The sequence below is a fragment of the Aegilops tauschii genome, chromosome 5 (genome assembly GCF_002575655.3).
Source record: "Aegilops tauschii subsp. strangulata cultivar AL8/78 chromosome 5, Aet v6.0, whole genome shotgun sequence".
NCBI classification, from domain to species: Eukaryota; Viridiplantae; Streptophyta; class Magnoliopsida; order Poales; family Poaceae; genus Aegilops; species Aegilops tauschii.
Genome location: NC_053039.3, coordinates 543,656,588 through 543,675,436, shown reverse-complemented (window position 1 = coordinate 543,675,436; position 18,849 = coordinate 543,656,588). Strand labels below are relative to the sequence as shown.

Here is an 18,849-nt window from a genome sequence, read left to right as displayed (position 1 = left end):
TTCACGCAAAAAAAAGGAAAACAAAAAAGAAAGGGAAACAAATGCAGAAAACATAGGGTGCATTTTCTATACATAGAAAATTATGAAAATCATAAATCGATGAGGGAAGAAACCAGGAAGAAGAAAGAAACATAAAACGAAAATGGAAAAATGGAAAAGGAAAGAATAAAAGAAGGAAGAGTTGAAACTTAGCATTTTCTTTAGAACAGTTGAAACTTAGCAGATCGTGCCCCGTGGCGGGGTGGTTAACTGGTTATACCAGCGAGCCCCGGGCCCAGCGCGGGGCAGGCCACAATCGCCCTCTCGCTGAGCGGTTGCCTCGCTAAAATCGCCGAACCCGAGTGTCTCCACAGCCCACCAACTCGCGGCCTCTCCTCAACCCCACCGCCGCCGCAGCTGTCGCCGTCGCCGTCGCCGTTGCCCCACCTCGTCGCCGAGCGCTCTACAGGTGAAGGCGACCCCGACTTGCTTCCTGCGACATTGCACTTGCGTCTTCTTTTCCTCTTACGTGATCCAGTTTGGGGTTTGGGCTCCGTGCAGTGCAGGGGAATGGCGCCGGCGCCGGCGCCGCCCAAGACGGGGCTGTTCCTGGGGATCAACAAGGGTCCGGCTTCACCAAGAGCGAGCTCCCGCCCGCCCGTCCAGCCGCAAAGGGGTGAGTTTCATGCTTCCGGAATTTGTTCACTTCTGAATGATGCCCAATTTGCTTACTGTATGTATTACATTAGGCGTGTGAAAACTGAAACGCGACTAGAAATTCAGTTCTTCAGAGACAGAGAGGGTGGGAAAACGCTGAAGCTAGCCAGATCCTAGAGTGCATCTGTTGATGTGCATTTTCGTGACGGTGAAAAGGGATCGTGCAATTATTGGAGTTATCTGTTGATGTGACTTGAGCAACATAGACGGGGCCGTTCCTGGAAATTTCCACACCAATCTGTCTTTTACCTTTCCTGCAAAAAAACAAGAGAATGTGTTGTTTAGCTGCTGCGGGCACGGCGATTTTGTTTTGCCTGCTTCTTGGTGGATGGTGTCAAAATTAGCGAGACAAGCAACGATGTGTGTGGTGGCCATATAGCCTTCTCCGTTAACCACTGTATGCTATATTAAGTGATGCAAACATACAAGTTGTCAGTCTTTGACAGTTTATTTACACACAATGTTCAGGTGCCAGCCTGCAGAACTGGCTTCTATTGTCAATGGGTGCATAACTGTGTATTCTTTCTCAAGTCTGATGTTACCATTTGATTTTAGTCCGTCTGTGCGTGTTATCTCCGGGCCTCAGATTTTACTGTACATTCTGTGCAAGTATTACCTATATTAGAAGTTTCAAGCAATATTGGTAGTGCAATTCTGTGATGAGATTATTGAAAATGACAGCCTAGTAACATTCTAAAATTGGCACTCTTTCGAACTTGATCAGGGAAGTTTACGGTTTGGCCTCCTTGCAGGGGAACTGAAATGCCGCCGGTGAAGACGGGGCTGTTCATGGGGATCAATAAGGGGCACGTTGTCACCAAGCTCGAGCTCCCGCCCCGCCCGTCCGACCGCAAAGGAATGAGTATTCTGCTGCCGGAATCTGATCAGTTCTTATGTTCAAGCTGCTTACTTCTCTACATTAGGCGTGTGAAAATTGAAACACAGGTAGAAACTTTCTTCAGAGAGGGTGGAATAACGATGAAGCTAGTCGAATCCTAGAGTGCATCTGTTTATGTGCATGTCGTAACAGTGAAACTGCGTGTAGGGATCGTGCAATTATTGGAGTTATCTGTTGATGCGACTTAACAAACATAGACATGTCACAATGGTTTTCCATGAAATTTCCACACCAATCTATCTTTTAGCTTTCCTGCAAAAAACAAGAGAATGTGTCGTTTAGCTGCTGCAGGCGCGGTGATATTGCCTGCTTCTTGGTGGGTGCTGTCAAAACTAGCAAGACAAGCAACGATGTGTGTGGTGGCCATATAGCCTTCTCCGTTTAACCATTGTATATGCTATATGAAGTAATGCAAACTTAGAAGTTGTCAGTCCTTGTCAGTTTATTTACACACATTTTTTTGCGAGTACACACAGAATGTTCAGGTGCCAGCCTGCAAAACTGACGTCTATTTTCTATGGGTGCATAACTGTATATTCTTGCTCAAATCTGATGTTACCGTTTGAGTTTAGTCGTTCTGTGTGTGTTATCTCCAGGCCTCAGATTTCACTGTAAATTCTGTGCAGTTATTACATACTACTCCCTCCGTTCCACAATAGATGACTCAACTTTATACTAACTTTAATACAAAGTTAGTACAAAGTTGGGTCATCTATTTTGGAACGGAGGGAGTATATGTTAGAAGTTTCAGTCTATGGCGGGAGAGTGCAATTCTGTGATGAGATTATTGAGAATGACAGCCTAGTAACATTCTAAAAATTGGTACTCTTTTTTCTCATTTCAGAAAATTACCAAGAGTGTTCATTTTGTTCAGAACTTCATCAGGGAAGTTTACGGTTTGGGCTCCATGCAGGGGAACTGAAATGCCGCCGGTGCCGCTGAAGACGGGCTGTTCATGGGGATCAATAAGGGGCACGTTGTCACCAAGCTCGAGCTCCCGCCCTGCCATCCGACCGCAAAGGGTGAGTATTCTGCTTCCGGAATCTGATCAGTTCATATGTTCAAGCTGCTTACTTATCTACATTAGGTGTGTGAAAATTGAAACACGGGTAGAAACTTTCTTCAGAGAGGGTAGAATAACGATGAAGCTAGTCAAATCCTAGAGTGCATCTGTTGATGTGCATGTCATAACGGTGAAACTGCGTGTAGGGATCGTGCAATTATTAGAGTTATCTGTTGATGTGACTTAACAAACATAGACATGTGACAATGGTTTTCCTGGAAATTTTCACACCAATCTGTCTTTTAGCTTTCCTGCTAAAAACAAGAGAACCTGCTGTTTAGTTGCTGCGGGCGCGGCCATTTTGTTTTGCCTGCTTCTTGCTGGATGCTGTCAAAATTAGAGAGACAAGCAACGATGTATGTGGTGGCCATATAGCCTTCTCCGTTAACCATTGTATGCTATATTCAGTGATGCAAACATACAAGTTGTCAGTCTTTGACAGTTTATTTACACACAATGTTCAGGTGCCAGCCTGCAAAACTGGCTTCTATTGTCAATGGGTGCATAACTGTATATTCTTTCTCAAGTCTGATGTTACCGTTTGATTTTAGTCCGTCTGTGCGTGTTATCTCCGGGCCTCAGATTTTACTGCAAATTCTGTGCAAGTATTACCTATATTAGAAGTTTCAAGCAATATTGGTAGTGCAATTCTGTGATGAGATTATTGAAAATGACAGCCTAGTAACATTCTAAAATTGGCACTCTTTCTCATTTCAGATAATTACTGAGAGGGTCCTTTTTGTTAGGAACTTGATCAGAGAAGTTTACGGTTTGGCCTCCTTGCAGGGGAACTGAAATGCCGCCGGCGCTGCTGAAGACGGGGCTGTTCATGGGGATCAATAAGGGGCACGTTGTCACCAAGCTCGAGCTCCCGCCCCGCCCGTCCGACCGCAAAGGAATGAGTATTCTGCTTCCGGAATCTGATCAGTTCTTATGTTCAAGCTGCTTCCTTCTCTACATTAGGCGTGTGAAAATTGAAACACAGGTAGAAACTTTCTTCAGAGAGGGTGGAATAACGATGAAGCTAGTCAAATCCTAGAGTGCATCTGTTGATGTGCATGTCGTAACGGTGAAACTGCGTGTAGGGATCGTGCAATTATTGGAGTTATCTGTTGACGTGACTTAACAAACATAGACACGTGACAATGGTTTTCCTGGAAATTTCCACACCAATCTATCTTTTAGCTTTCCTGCAAAAAAAAGAGAATGTGTCGTTTAGCTGCTGCAGGCGCGGTGATATTGCCTGCTTCTTGGTGGATGCTGTCAAAATTAGCGAGACAAGCAATGATGACTATATATCCTTCTCCGTTTAACCATTGTACGCTATATGAAGTAATGCATACATTGAAGTTGTCAGTTCTTGACAGTTGATTTACACACAATGTTCAGGTGCCAGCTGCAAGACCGGCGTCTATTTTCTATGGGTGCATAACTGTATATTCTTGCTCAAGTCTGATGGTACCGTTTGTGTTTAGTCCGTCTGTGTGTGTTATCTCCAGACCTCAGATTTTACTGTAAATTATGTGCAATTATCACCTATGTTAGAAGTTTCAGTCATTAATGGTAGTGCAATTCTGTGATGAGATTATTGAGAACGACAGCTTAGTAACATTCCAAAAGTGGTAGCTTTCTTATTTCAGAAAATTACCAAGAGGGTCCTTTTTATTCGGAACATGATCACGGAAGTTGCTGGATTTGCACCATATGAGAAGCGTGTCACCGAGATTCTGAAGGTTGGAAAAGATAAACCTGCACTCAAGGTAGCCAAGAGAAAGCTAGGCACACACAAGAGAGCCAAGAAGAAGCGTGAGGAGATGTCTGGTGTTCTTAGGAAGATGAGGTACGTTTCTATCTTTTGTTCCGGCAGCAGAGATGTTGCCAACTTCTAAAGACGACTCACTTTTATCTGACGGACATAAAGTTTAGCCATCAAAGCGTGTTGTGACTCTAGCCAATCATCTAAAAGTTGCTCCCAGTTGATTACGATCCACCTTCGGCATACTCCTTTAGCAATAACATTACTGTATGGACATCTATATCCGTAAGGCTTATCTTTGAATTGAACCATGTGCTCATATATGTCATTATTGCCATTATGCTAGTTAGAATTTTATTTCTTCTGGAGGAAGTATGCTACCTAATGTTAGTGTAACTCATTTGTACGTACGGTATTATCTATTTCTTGATTTCTAGCTTTGTATTTGGTGGCGATTCTGCTGCTTAGTTTTTTTATTTGGCCGACTTTAAGTTGCCCGACCATACAGATATAGATGCAACTGTGTAAAAACTTACCCAACCCAAATAACAACCAGCTATCTTTAGAGTTTAATCCATGACTGTAAACATAGAATTCATGATTCTTTCGTCTGAAATTCCCAGAAATATATATGCAACGCCATCGTTCCTGTCGCTGCTTAATCCTGTGAACAAATAATTGAGGACCATAAAGAGGTTTCCTGTCCAGCTACCGTCCACTGGTATCATCCATTTCACCACATATGGATGCTTAGCTCATGTAACATGTCCACCGTGGGATATGTTGGTGCCTGACATTACATCATCTCAAAGGATGACATGAGCGCACATAGTTATCGTCGCTTTCTACTAGATCTGCTTGTCCACGATAAGAGCCAGCCACTACACTGCTTGCGACACGTTGATGGTGCTATCTTAACCATCCGGAGAGGGACCTCGTGTGTGGGGAAGGGCATGGACAAATCGTTAAGCTAAATCTGAAAATCTGGATTGAATATCTTGATGAGAGGTTCAGGCAACTCATAGTAGTGAATATCTTGATGAGAGGTTCAGGCAACTTATAGCAGTGAATATGCAGTGCAGAGGCTTTTATGTTGGACATTTACTTACTCTTGCCGGATGCGCTGAGGCATGACCCTGGCCAATTATACAAATTTTCACCCCAAAATCGCAGAGCTGCTGGAACCGCCGAGAGGAAGAAGTGAGTTGTTGACAAGTGTTGAAGTAGCAAAGTATAACTGACGGACGCTTCAGGCGCACATCTTTGCGGCGTGGTTCCCTCGCATCTCGTTTCACTGGATTTTGTGCATTTGATTGATGATGGAATCAACCGATGTCGAGAAAAGATGTGGCTGTCGAGCAGTTTTGATCTGGTGATTTCTTCATGGTATCTGTCCCCAGGGCGGGTCGTGTTGCTGCTTAACTGGTACGCTGATGGTCGTACACTCGTCTCCAGTTCTCAAGAATGAGAACCCAGTTGTAGAATAACCACTGAAACTCTGAAAGGGGGATCCATCCAAGAAATCTGCTGAAACTAGAGGCGTCAGCTCTCTGCATGCACGAGCTTCTGTTTCACTGAACCTGTGCAGGTAGTACGAGGGGCTGAAAATGGCCGCACCCTAGCCGTGTTCACCTGCTGGTGCAACACAACACGGCGGAGCGGGCAGGCACAGGCATCCCCGAACGCACGACCGATGTGATACGGCGACGCCGAACAGAAAGATTCCAGGCGTAACGAAATGTACGCGCCGGGGTCCCCGCCCAGGACCAGCTAGCTAGCACACACTGTGAGTGGCGGCGGGGGGATCGGGAAACCGCCGAAATGAACCCGCCGTCGCGGCCGCGCAACGGCCAGGGAGCGTGCGCGACACCGACCGGCCGGCCTATCCTGATGTGCTTACGTTTCGGCGCGCGCCGCCGTGGTGGAAGACGGCGCGTCTCACCTCACGCCCGGCACGGTGCAACGTACGCGCGCTGTGCTCTGGCCGTTGCATGGTCCAGTCCTGCACTGCACACACAGTCAAAACAAACCCTGCCTCCCAGTCCAACCAAGGCCGGCCGGCCGGCGTACGTATGACCTCCCCGTCCGGCCGGACCCTGCAGCGTAAGTACGTATGCGCTAGGTTTCAGTTCACTGAGACTTACCAAGTCTTAAGTCAAGTACATAACATGTGAAAAAAGAGGAAAAAAAATAATATTGTGTTTTTTCTTCATGAATTTCTATGTAAAATCTCATTAATATAGCACTGACTGACATAATAAAGTCTTGGAGCATCTACAACCGGACCTCCCGCACCTGCCCAAACATCCGGACGCAAAAACGGCACCCAACCAGCCTCCCGGGCACGCCCGCCACGTTGGACTGACAGATAGGTCTCATGCCAGTTCGGTCAAATCCACCTACCCTCTCCTTGCCCGAGCCACACTCTTCTATTCTCTGTTCGCCCTCCTCCGCACTGCCGCCATCTGACTTCCGCTAGTAACGGTGCTACGTCGCCATTCCCAACTCAGGGCTCCACCTGGAATGATGGCTATGGAAATGATGATCTTCACGAATTCATATTCAACGAGTTAATCGCGTCGTCGGATTCGGACGATGAGAAGGCCGCGATGATGAGCATCCAAGAGGAGTTCGAGAAGGCAGAGGAGCACGTCCTAAACTTCAAAGGTTCCATCAAGGGCTGGAGAGTGATTCCGCGTGATAGGATTGCCAGTGCACGGTTTCTGTTCACGGACTACTTCGCAACTGTCCCAACATTCCATGAAACTTTCTTTCGTCGTCGCTACCGGATGAGCAGAAACTTGTTCTTGCAGGTAGTGGAAGGCGTGGAGAAGGCTGATTACGACTTCAAGCTGAGGAAGGATTGTTGCGGAAAACTTTCTTTCTCTCCTATGCAGAAATGCACGGTTGCACTAAGAATGCTTGCTTATGGTAAAGCAGCAGATGCAATTGATGCAGAAATACTGATGGGGGAGACCACGGTCTTGAAGACCAAGGTGCAATTTGCACACACTGCGGTGAAGGTGTTCATACCCGAGTATCTGAGAGAGCCAACTGTGGAGCACATTGAAAAATTGATGGCAATAGGAGAAGCAAGAAGATTCCCCGATACGCTAGGTTCAGTTGATTGCATGCACTTGCAGCGGAAGAACTCCCCAATAGGTTTGCGTGGGCAATATCAAGGTCACGTCCAAGAAGCCACCGTCATACTTGAAGCAGTGTCATCGCATGACTTGTGTGAATTTGGCATGCTTTCTTTGGCACGACAGGTTCGTGCAATGACATCAATGTGCTCCAACGATCTCCTTTGTTCAAAAGACTCTGTGATGGCGAAGCCCCACCGTGCAACTATACCATCTACAGACAGAACTACACCATGAGGTACTACCTTGCCGATGGTTTCTATCCTAAGTGGACGGCGTTTGTGAAGACCATATCTGATCCCCAAGGCAACAAACAAAGCCGCTTTGCAACAATGCAAGAGGCAACTAGGAAGGATGTGGAGAGGGCGTTTGGAGTGCTCCAAGCTCGTTGGAGTATTCTTCATGGAGTTGCGATGATGTGGGAACCGGAGACACTTTGGCAGCTCATGAAATGTTGTGTAATCTTGCACAACATGATTGTCGAGGATGAGCGTAAAGGGGCATCACACACATGATTTCGAGAAGCTCGGTATTCAGATTCGTCTCTCGGGACAAGAGGCAGAGAGCATTGCCAACTCTCTGGAGATGCATGAACAACTGCGAGATCAACAGGTTCATATGCAACTTCTAGATAATCTTGTGGAGCATATGTGGGTCCACACTGAAAATCAGTTAACTTTGCCTCTAATTTATCAATTATGCATTATGAACAATATTTATGTTTGAACTATGTTTAGATCATGTACTATTAAGTATGAACTATTTGTATTTGTGTGCACCAAAGTTATGTTTGTCTAAAATTATCCACGTGCATGCGTTTGCATGGATTTGGTGTTTTCAAAATAGGGACCGTGGTTGCAAATGCCAAGATATGATGTCGCCGGAACGCGGGGCGTATAGGGGATCTGATTATGTACTTCTGGTTGTAGATGCTCTTAGAGCATGTACAACCGGGTTTGGAAAATCCACCCCATCCTATACGTCCGCGGATAGCGCCAGGCGGCCCTTCATATGGGCTGCCGCACATCCACACACCTGAAATGCAGAACCTCAAATCCCTGCACGTCGATCATATGATACAAATTGTCTGAATTCAATAGTTCGAACCAAAGCAAAACAAATCATAGTTCAACAATCCGTACATGCCAAAATGAAATCAATGTCAGAGCGTGACGGATCAGTCATTGGCTGGCCGGATCATTCGCCGGACGCCACCCATGCCGTCTGCTCCGACGCCAACATTGCATCATGCTTCGCCTGCATCCGAACTGCATGCTTCGCTTGTATCCTTGTTGCATGCTCTGCTGCTGCCGTAGCCGCCCTCGCCACCGTACTGCCCACGGTCGTTGATCTCCTTCTTCATATCCACAAGTCACTTCTTTGCTTGCTCATCCAAGAGGCTTTCGTCTGCCGACATGATCTTCACATCCTTCATGTCCCGTGTAATTTGCAACCTCTCCTTCTCAAGCTCAATCTCTCCAAATGTCTTGGCCTTCTGAAGCTCCCATTTGATCGCCGCGTCTTGCTTCTCCAACTCGATCTTCTCCCTCTCAATTTCCAGCTTCTTCTTCGCCCTCGTCCGGTCCCAATCCATCCTCTTCTTTTGCGCATCCAACATGAGATTGTACCTCTCCTCTTTCTTATTCTCCCTCATCGAGACCGGCGGCGAGGATGGGGGAGTAAGGGTGGCGGATGCGAGGGCTCGGACGCAGAAAAGGTAGGAGGGAGTTGGGAGGAGGGGGAAGGGTTTGGTGAATTTGGTGCAATTTGTGGTGGGGTAGGCCTTCCAGGTCCGACGTGGCGGACCCGCCCTGGCCTCCCCATATTTGCCCTATAGTTGGGTTGGATATGAGAGGTGCTAGTCAGTCCGGACGTTTGAGGCCCATTTAAGACGCCCGTCTAGGCCGCTTTTTTCTTCATCGGTCACCAAACCAGGCCGTCCGTCCGTGTATTTGAGGCGGGTTCGGGGGCGCGGCTGTAAATGCTCTTAGTCGACTGAGATTAAGATTTAGCAATATTGTACCAAGCCGATGATCGTAACCACGGTGTGGTGTGGTGTGCGATCGGGACGCGCCCGCATTGCCCAAAGATTCCATGTGTAAACGTAGGCGGCAGCGCCACCACCCAGCACCAGCCCACTGTGGATGGCGGGCGCCGTCGCGCGCGCAACGGCACGGCACGGCAGCGACATGCGACACCGACCTGAAGAATCGCGAGCGGGGCACGGCGACGTGGCGTGGTGGGAAACGGCACGTCTCGCGTGCGGCGGCGCGCGCTCTAGCTATAGCTCGACTTGATGACGCGCCTACCATACCATGCACGTACGTAGGCGCGCCGCGCACGTTGTTGTCGCCCGTTTCGTGCCCGGCACGAGCACCTGATTGACCCGCGACGACGCAGCCAGCCAGCGCACGTACGTCCATCGATCGACGACGCCCCCATGGAAAAAGCGGGCGCAGAGAGACCGACTGATTAAAGGCGCATGCATGCATGATAAGTATGACGATGGTACAGAGATGCTGCTGGCTGGCTGGCTGGCGGCCACACGCCTGACGTCGACCCCGTTATCGCCGGGCGGGCGGACGGGCGGTGGCCGGATATGGTGGGGATTCGGGGCGAGGGACAGGGACGATCCGGATCTGTGGCCGGGCGGGGCCGGTCCACTGGTGGGGGCGGGGCAAGGGAGGCTTCTCCTTGACGCTTCCTCGACCACGACTAAAGCGGGCACGCAGCGTCTCGTCTCGTACGTACGTACATGTGGTCGAGACTTGAGAGCGTGTGTGTGTGCGATGATGATGTGCGCGCGCCCGCGCGACGTCCGAGAGAGATTCCGCTGTCAGTGTCAGCTCGCCGGCCCGGCCGAGGCAGCGACGGGACGGCGCCAAAGCTAGCTACCTAGGCGACCCGACCCCCCGTCCTGCACGGCCTTATCGGTCCCATTATTATCGCTGTGCATATCTGACAGCAGCATAAAGACGCTAGCTTGTACGTATACGTACGTCGACATGAGTGAGCATGCATGTCGATCGGTTCGTACCGGCCGGGTCCGGCCCTTGCTGCATGCGTAACAGTCATGTCCGTCAGTACTGAGTACCGACGTCGGTATTCTTCGGAAGATGTGCGTCCGTGCGTGCGTACGTTCGGACTGAAGTCGTTGGAGACGGCCGGGAATTCAGTTGAACTCATCCTGCCCCTAGCTACAGCAACGGACGTTGGACTTCCTGCTTCCTTCCCATTGCATGCATGCATATGCATGTCGACGCACGGGCGGCCGGGTCTGCATGAAGGGGTTGACGCACGGGGGATAATCTGGGCAGCCAAGCGCTCGGAGTGCACCGACAAAGGAGTCCTCGATCCACCTGGGAACACACGCGTACCTAGGTCTAGGTCTACGTACATAATTTTGTGATTTGGTCGCATCTGTATGCATGTGCATGTCTCATCCTGACCAGTCAAGAGATTGTGACTCAACGCATACGGCCGAGGAGGGGCATGCATTGCACGCTGTTGTCTTTAGCCAGGCGGCGACGGTGTGCAAGTGCGACTACATGAGGAAATGGAATACTGACGTCGACGAATGAATCTCACGCAGCAGCTGTTGGCTTCATTGATGAAATGGAACCGGGGAGAGGCCTCCCTGTTCTTCTAAAAAAATCTCACGCAGCAGTGCAACTGCACGAAGCATGCAGGCTGAAGGGACAGTAACTGGTAATCCTAAACTTACGGGCAAATTGGTTAGGAGAGGAACTTACAGCAGCATGTGTCCTCTCCTCCACATAGGCGCAAAGATTAACACTTAACATTGCAGAGAATTCAGTTGTGGCCGCAATATTTCTGAACCTAAATTCAAAACAAGCCATCACCAGGTATTTGGCACCATCAAATTTTGTCTAGACACCTCCTTTGATCATGATGTGCTATGTGGTAATATTGGTTGTGGCCGCATGCATCTATCCGATACAGAGGCCGGAGGTTGACCTCCTTTTCAAAAAAAGAAAGTGGTACTATTGGCGATATGATCCAGGATACTAATGGAGAGCTTTATTGTCACTGTGAAATGTGATCTTGATTGGTCTAATCCCCACATGTGAGAAGTGTCGGCAACTTGACTCAGCACGCTACCCTTGTACGTACTCCGTAGATAGCTGCAAATTGGGCGCTTCTTAAATGTTTAATTCATACCATGTTGGATGGTTGGATGGTGAAATTCAGCCACCCCATGTCATTGGTGTATAGATGGAGATTGCTATTAGATGGCACAAAATAAGTATTTCGGTTATTTTAGTATTATACACAAACAAATTAATTTCAAAATATTCAAGATTCTGAAAGGTTTAGTTAAACTTTGATTTTTTTTAGCAAACGAGGGCTGCCCCCCCCCCCCCCCCCCCTCCGATTTCATTAACGAAACCATCAGTCGAAGAACCAACCAAATTTAGCCCTTTGTCAGAAATGAAACCGAAATAACTAAATTGCAGTTGTGGCTGAATTATTTATGAACCAAAATTCAAAATCAGCCCATCACCAGGTACTATCGAACTTGGTGCAGGCGCCTCCTTCGATCATGATTTGCTATGCCGTCCTATTGGTGATGTGATCCGAGATAACAATGTAATGCTTTATTGCCAAGATTGGATGTGTGACGCCCTCAGGCCCATATGGCCGAAGTGTCGGCATCTCCACTCAGCCTGCCCCTACCTCTGTCCGAACTCTATAGGCTAGCTGTAAATTAGGATTTTTGTTAACTCGGATAATATAGACGGATGTTGGATGTGAAATTCAGCAGCCCAACTTTTTCGGTGTATCAAGATTGCTATTAGAAAGCACAAGGCGGGAGTTTGTGAAAATCACCTTTGAGCATTTGTTAGCTAGTGGATCTCTCCTCCATCCACTTGGTTTCGGATGATCCACCAAGTAGCATACCACTTTTGCTTGATGATGTAATTGTTACTGATGACAAATAAAGAGGCACTTTGCTATAAGAAATAACGCAAGTAAGTGAGCACCAACAATTAAGAAGGTGCAAAGATTAACAGCACAGGTTAATAAAGGTTATCCTACACGATATGAGATCATCAGGTCCGAACATTTGCGTCGGAGGAGCGCAGTGGGCGGGATGGTAAACCACGTGATTATATACTCTTACTTAAGGTGAGATTACCTTGCTTGGATGGCATGGCCGTTTGTCCTTTGAATCAATCTAGATTTGTTGGTACACTCGACACGACCAGAATCTCAGAAAGAATGGAAATCAAGGTTGCTAAGCTGTAGGCATAATTTTATAGGTTGTTGCATATACATACATACATATGCGGCCAAAGGGAATCAGATTCTTCCTGAGGTGTAGCTAGCTAGACAGCATTGGGATCTCTGCTTTGCAAGGTCGACGCTGATTAACATACAATATGGAGCATACTCTACATGCCTTGGCGCCTTCCGTGGACGAACTAATTAATCAGCATACACTCATGCTGCCATGCATATACATGTAGTATATTACTTGAGAGTAGCTGTTAGGAGAGGGAGATTGGATCCTGATGTACAGCAATATGTGCTGCATCATGCACGCAAGGGGTGCACTGGACCATGCATATATGTAGTCCATTATTGTGCTCATGTGATGCAACGTGAGCCCAACCGCAGAATCAACACTCATGTGCAGAGAGGCATACAAGGCGACACGATTGCAACTATAAAAACTACTGTTGGTGCTTTCACCGTGGCCAACTTTTTACAGGGCATAAAAAGACAGAGGCAGCCATGCAAGCATATGAATGTACCATATGCTACGACAAGTAAATGGTACCACTCCTACACAGATTACATCGACATGACTGGGTGAGTAGCGTAGGGTACGGTAGGGCCCCATGGACGAAGAGAAAAAGAAAGGCGCTCACAAACTCGGTGGTGTATAAAGCTAAAGCTGCATGCGGTATCGTTTTTTTCCCCAGCTTGATCCTCTCTATGCGTGCGATTCGTAGTACGCTCTGACACAGGAATCTGATACCCCTGACCTGGTGTCCTGTGCATGCATGCTAGCTACCTATCTCCGATTTGAACGTCACACCAAAATCCTACTCTCCCTCTCTCTCTAGATCCCATCGCGTGCGTGTGTGTGCATGGATGTATGGATGGATGAGAGAGAGATTAGAGAGATGAATGTGTTGGTGGATGCCTACTGGTTTGAAGTTCTGGTGCTGGTGGCTGGGAATTTCTCGAGAGAGAAATGTCGGCACATGCAGTGTTGCCCGCGATCGACAGCAGTGGAAAGCTAGAGAGGCTAGCTAGCCCATCATCCATTCATCCCGATATAGATCTCTAAATATGCATGGGCTGCATGGGAAAAGCGAGCGATCGAGCACCCAAGATTAGATCTGATAGAAGATGGGTGTGCACAGTGTATTAATTGTTTTCTTTCTAGCAAATTAAAAGATCAAGATTGAAGTCTAGCTCTTTTTTCTGCGAAGATTGTAGTCTAGGTTTATTATTATTGCCCTAAAACAAGCCATTTTTTGTGCACAAATAGGCCCAATCATGTGGCACCGGCACATATATATATATAGTTCCACTCCAACCGCAAAGAAGATCTCAAGGTCTCAGACTAAAAGAATAAAAGACCTTGCTTCAAAGTTTGCACGAGTAGTCGACATTGCGCAACACATGAAAAATTATTGACACTTCCAAGACCCAGAAAGAAACAACTACTGTTTCTGTAGTATTAGTTTAGTATTCGTACATGGAGGACGCAAGCACTTGGAGGTACAACATATAGGAATCATCACGAGAATAAATTGAGAGTGCCGCGTCGATGGTTGTATTGTCAAAATTAAGATATACGATTACATGTTAAAGGTAATCATGTTGATTCTGGTCATATGCATATTGTTTGGCACAAGTAGAATATCCCTCACAAAATATTGATGATGCCCACTTAATTAGCCGCACCATTTCGTACCATTTAAATAAATGCTAGGCCCCTAAAAATCAGAATGATATGCATTAACTCTGTTCTTCATTACATGGGTTCATGGATACTTACATTAGGATATTGGTTAACTTGAAAATGGGCTATTAAGATGGGTTTGAGCTTTAGATCATATAAAACTTACGGTGAGTCCAAATCAAGATAAATAAAAGTTTATTTGAGATAATAAACAATCAAATGATGTTGCATCTCATATATCTACAGATCTACTCTCTCATCCATGCATCACAAAAAGCATTCTTAAATTCCAAAACGTGCATGTTCTCGAACAATTCAGATGCCTGGTCAATAAAGAGAGTAATGTCAAGTCAAGAATGAAGGATATAATAACACTATAAGTGGTGTAACTAGTTTTGGTAATACATTCATTACACATATTCTTTAATCAGATGCTTGCTTTTTCTTGCAAAAAGTGCACCCTCTCTAACTAAATCACATCGAAAATAGGAGAATATGCATATTCTTTTCTCCACCATAAGTTGCCATCACTTTCCCATAAAAATTCCGTGTACGCAAGTTTAGATCTTTTTGTATTTGTCTGACAGAAAAAATATGAAAGAATCACATTCCCCATTTCGTTTTCTCATATATTCTACTGTGTTCTGATTGCACTTTTGGTCAAACCAGAGCATTTTTCTTGTGGTCATCCAAATTTCACGAAGAACAACACGCATGTGTTCCGGAATATCATAAATATCATATGAACTTTATGTGAAAAATATTAAACTTACGCAGAAATCCATAGAAAACCCATTTTGCGAACAAGGACATTTTTTGTAAAAATAATCAATGAACTGGACCTTCATGTTAGTTATAGTTAGTTAGGTCAGTGGTGAACAGGACCATGCCAATTAATTTCTGCATCTCAATGAAAAGATGACCTGGATGACATGAAATCCAAACATATAAACATATGGGGTCAAGGTGGTTCAGGCTCCTTTATTCCCTCCCCAAGAGGGGGTGGACTGCATTGGGGTTGGCGAAAGCAGACGAAAACCCAGATTCCCTCAGACAGCGACAGCTAAACAACGAGACACACACACACACGCACGGTGTGGTAAAAGAGAGAGAGAGACGATGTGGGGCTGAGCTTGCATATACTCACCACGGCGACAGCATAGCTAGGTTATACCATTGTTAATTATACTCTATTTTTCACCTTGGCCAACTATAGCGAGGTGTATGACCGATTGAGCTAGTATTCGCTACTGTCCCAGTGTCCCTGCCCTGACTGATTGGCGAGCTCGCCTACGTGACTTAACACAAGATTTTGCTCTCCACGTATTTGTACATGAACGGCTATATGCATGAGCATGTTTCTTGTTGGCAGTCGGCCAGTTCTATAGATGCATGTATATAAATAAAATGGTGTGTATGTGCACTAAAGATCAGGGTCAATCGATTGATATACTTATTGCATGTATATAGTGGATGAGAAGATAATCTGTCGTCTAGTTCTCTCCCCATCATCTGGAGAAATGACAAAAACATGATATACGTAATAAATTATCCATCATTGTAGCATAATTTTCTGCTGGAAAAATACAATATTGTGTCTCTAAAATCTCATCTTAAGTATAATTAATTGGAAATCATGTGACTAAAGGTTTAAGGCTATATTCAGCATGTACTGGATTATGATGATCCTGTTTGCATAAGAAATTCCTATTTTAGTTCTTGTTTGCCCCTTTAGCCTATTTTTTTTGTCACACAGGAGACCCGCCTTTGCACACTTTGCACACCGCCTCGATTAGACCCCACTACTTCTACGTATCAAAATACCCATGATCTAGCAAATTCCTTTTTAAGCCCTGAGCACGTTTTTCACAGTCCAATTGTTGTCTTTGGTGGTGGCGGATGTTGATGGTTGGAGCTACATGCTTAAGTTCGTTTGGACATGACTTTCGGAGGTTCTGTTTTTTTTTATGTTTTCTTTGTGTGTGTGTGTGTGTGCGCGCGCGCGGGGCCGTGTGCTTGCATTGGAGTTGGTTTTGTGCATGCATCCTTACCGCACAGAAGCCGGGTGTGTACTCATGGTGCTCGTATTATCTAAATCTGCTCTTTATCGGAATTGTAAAATTAGCACCGCAGAACACAATTCAGAAACCACAAATTGAGCATAAGAGAAGATATCTCTTGTAGTGATCTTCTCCTATATCCAAGGAAATGATGATTTCTCTCCATCTTTTTTCTCTCTCCCAGGGCAGCTATTATCCTACATGGGTTCCGCTAAGAAAATGTTGACATCATACATTTGCTATACACACGATTATCTTAACACTATACTCCCTACCTTTCCAGATTTCGGTAAGGCTTACGTTCACACTTTACAAAGTAGAATTCACTCAGGCTACTTTTCTTTTTTTTCCCTTTATTTGCCCTTTCCTTCGCTATGATAATGCCATTGTCGCCTTCCTACGCGTGTCGCCACCCACCACTTGCTAGTGGCGCCGATGAGACCCCGCCCTCATCCACATCTATCGTGATGATCTCATTTTCCTCTTCTTAGCCATGGTTGCACTTCTCCAACGTTGTTGTCTCTAGCTAGTAGCGATGCTTCAAGAACCAACTTAAAATAAGGAGAGATGAGATGAGACTCTAGTTCATGAAAATTCATGAAGGGCATTTGGTGATCGGTCTATTTCAGCTGTCATGATGATCATGAGTCACCGAAGTAGGAAAATAATGACATTAATCAAGAAGAGATCGAATTTTAAGGGGATTCAATAGGGAGATAATGAACTAGCAGGCCAAATATGAATATTAAATCTGATGTATACATATGAACTCGATTTACAAGTGAATTTAGTCTCCACTTAGAGTCACTACTTGAAAAGACCATTAATGTTTCCCTAGTGGTTGGGCCATAGTATTTTGAGCTCCTCATTAGAAGCATTTTCTAGTAATCCCATTAGTGTTTTGAAGTTGCAAAGCATAACTAGTGTCTTCAAAATGGAGGTTTTAGCCATTAGGTACAATATAGTCTTTTTCAGCATGTGCACATGAATTGTCAAACACACATATCTGGAACTAGCTAGACTAAACTTTTGTGGGAAATAAAGAATTTTCTTCAAATATATTGTTTCCTTTGCAACTAAAGAGTTTAAGGTTGTATGTATCTCATAGTTTTTCTAGTCTCGTAGTTACATTAAAAAATTACAGCCATGGCACATACTTTTTGAAAAGCACCTCAAATTGTCAATAAATTGTGATTTCCACAATTTTTTTAGGTCGATGGTATCTCCTTTTAAAATACTAGGTTTTATCTATTGATGGACAAAACAACATTTCTTTTACAACCTTTGGCAGTATGTACCTACTCTGATTCAAAATTTATGACGTGTTAGAGTTGGGCAAGAGAATTAAGGTGTGGCTAAAAATGTCAATGTTACATGCACCTTTTCTTTTATTTCTACATTTCCTTTCCTACAAGAATATTATTTGCTATTTTTCTCACAAAAATAATAATTTCTAGAGTTATATATAAGCCAAATTATTTATGAAATTAGTGAAGTTCTAGTTAGGAGAAACATGAGAAAAAAAATCATTAGAAATGTACGACTTGCATTCTGGTTGAAAAGGCTAAAAGAACTTGCATTGTGCATTGGGAGGGAGTATGTACAGTAGATGACCTGGGAGAGATATACGGGTTGTGTTCAATGACGAGGCAAATCGCACCACTACTTACTACTCCCTCTGTTCCAAAATACTTGAAGTTCTAGATTCCTTTTTTTTTTTTGCGAAGTTCTAGGTTCCTAACTCTTAGCATTTTTAAGTTTGACCAAGCTGATTGGAAAATATATGAACATCTACAACACCAACTTAGTTTCATTAGATTTATCATAAAATATATTTTCATACTATATACGTTTGATGATTTAGGTGTTAAGATGTATTCTATATACATGGTCACAGTTAAACTTAAAGAAGTTTGATTTAGGACAACCATTGAACTTCAAGTATTTTGGAACGGATGAGTACAACATAAATCAAGTAGCTACGTATACGAATCTACGATGGTGGAGAATATATAAACTTGAGTTAAGCTAGAGTGGAGCAGACAGTTCAAAAGTGCACCAAAGATGAAACCTGCATGCAGTTTCAGCAGGTATGCGCGCGTACACTTTCATGTGGCAGTCAATGGTTGGCTTCAAACATCTAGACATGTAAAGTTGCTTCCTCGAAACCGACGAAGCTGGCTAAAGTTAAAGACGGCAAAAGAAACGTAAGAAACAGATTCTTTGAGCACAACTAAGGAGATTGCTAGCCAGCCACCCCTCCCCTCTGCTGCACTCTATCACTGGCCCT

General features: G+C 45.2%; 2 protein-coding genes across 4 annotated transcripts; both read left to right on the top strand.

Moving 5' to 3' along the window:
* The first annotated feature begins 288 nt into the window (after nucleotides 1-288).
* On the top strand, nucleotides 289-5,886 carry LOC109783400 (large ribosomal subunit protein eL36x-like). 3 transcript variants are annotated; one of them, XM_073498382.1, is made up of 6 exons: nucleotides 289-448; nucleotides 541-655; nucleotides 1,449-2,616; nucleotides 3,444-3,642; nucleotides 4,298-4,497; nucleotides 5,587-5,886. In XM_073498382.1, the coding sequence occupies exons 4-6, from the start codon at nucleotides 3,454-3,456 to the stop codon at nucleotides 5,615-5,617; spliced, it is 420 nt and encodes a 139-aa protein (XP_073354483.1). In that variant the 5' UTR covers nucleotides 289-448; nucleotides 541-655; nucleotides 1,449-2,616; nucleotides 3,444-3,453; the 3' UTR covers nucleotides 5,618-5,886. The 3 variants fall into 3 exon arrangements, with proteins under 3 accessions (XP_073354483.1, XP_073354482.1, XP_073354481.1); XM_073498381.1 differs by lacking the exon at nucleotides 5,587-5,886 and having other exon boundaries at nucleotides 1,449-1,641; nucleotides 2,508-2,616; nucleotides 4,298-4,857; XM_073498380.1 differs by lacking the exon at nucleotides 5,587-5,886 and having other exon boundaries at nucleotides 4,298-4,857.
* A 1,136-nt stretch (nucleotides 5,887-7,022) lies between these two features.
* Nucleotides 7,023-7,793, top strand: LOC109783398 (uncharacterized). Its single transcript, XM_020342003.1, has one exon. The coding sequence runs from the start codon at nucleotides 7,023-7,025 to the stop codon at nucleotides 7,791-7,793; it is 771 nt and encodes a 256-aa protein (XP_020197592.1).
* Nucleotides 7,794-18,849: the final 11,056 nt, after the last annotated feature.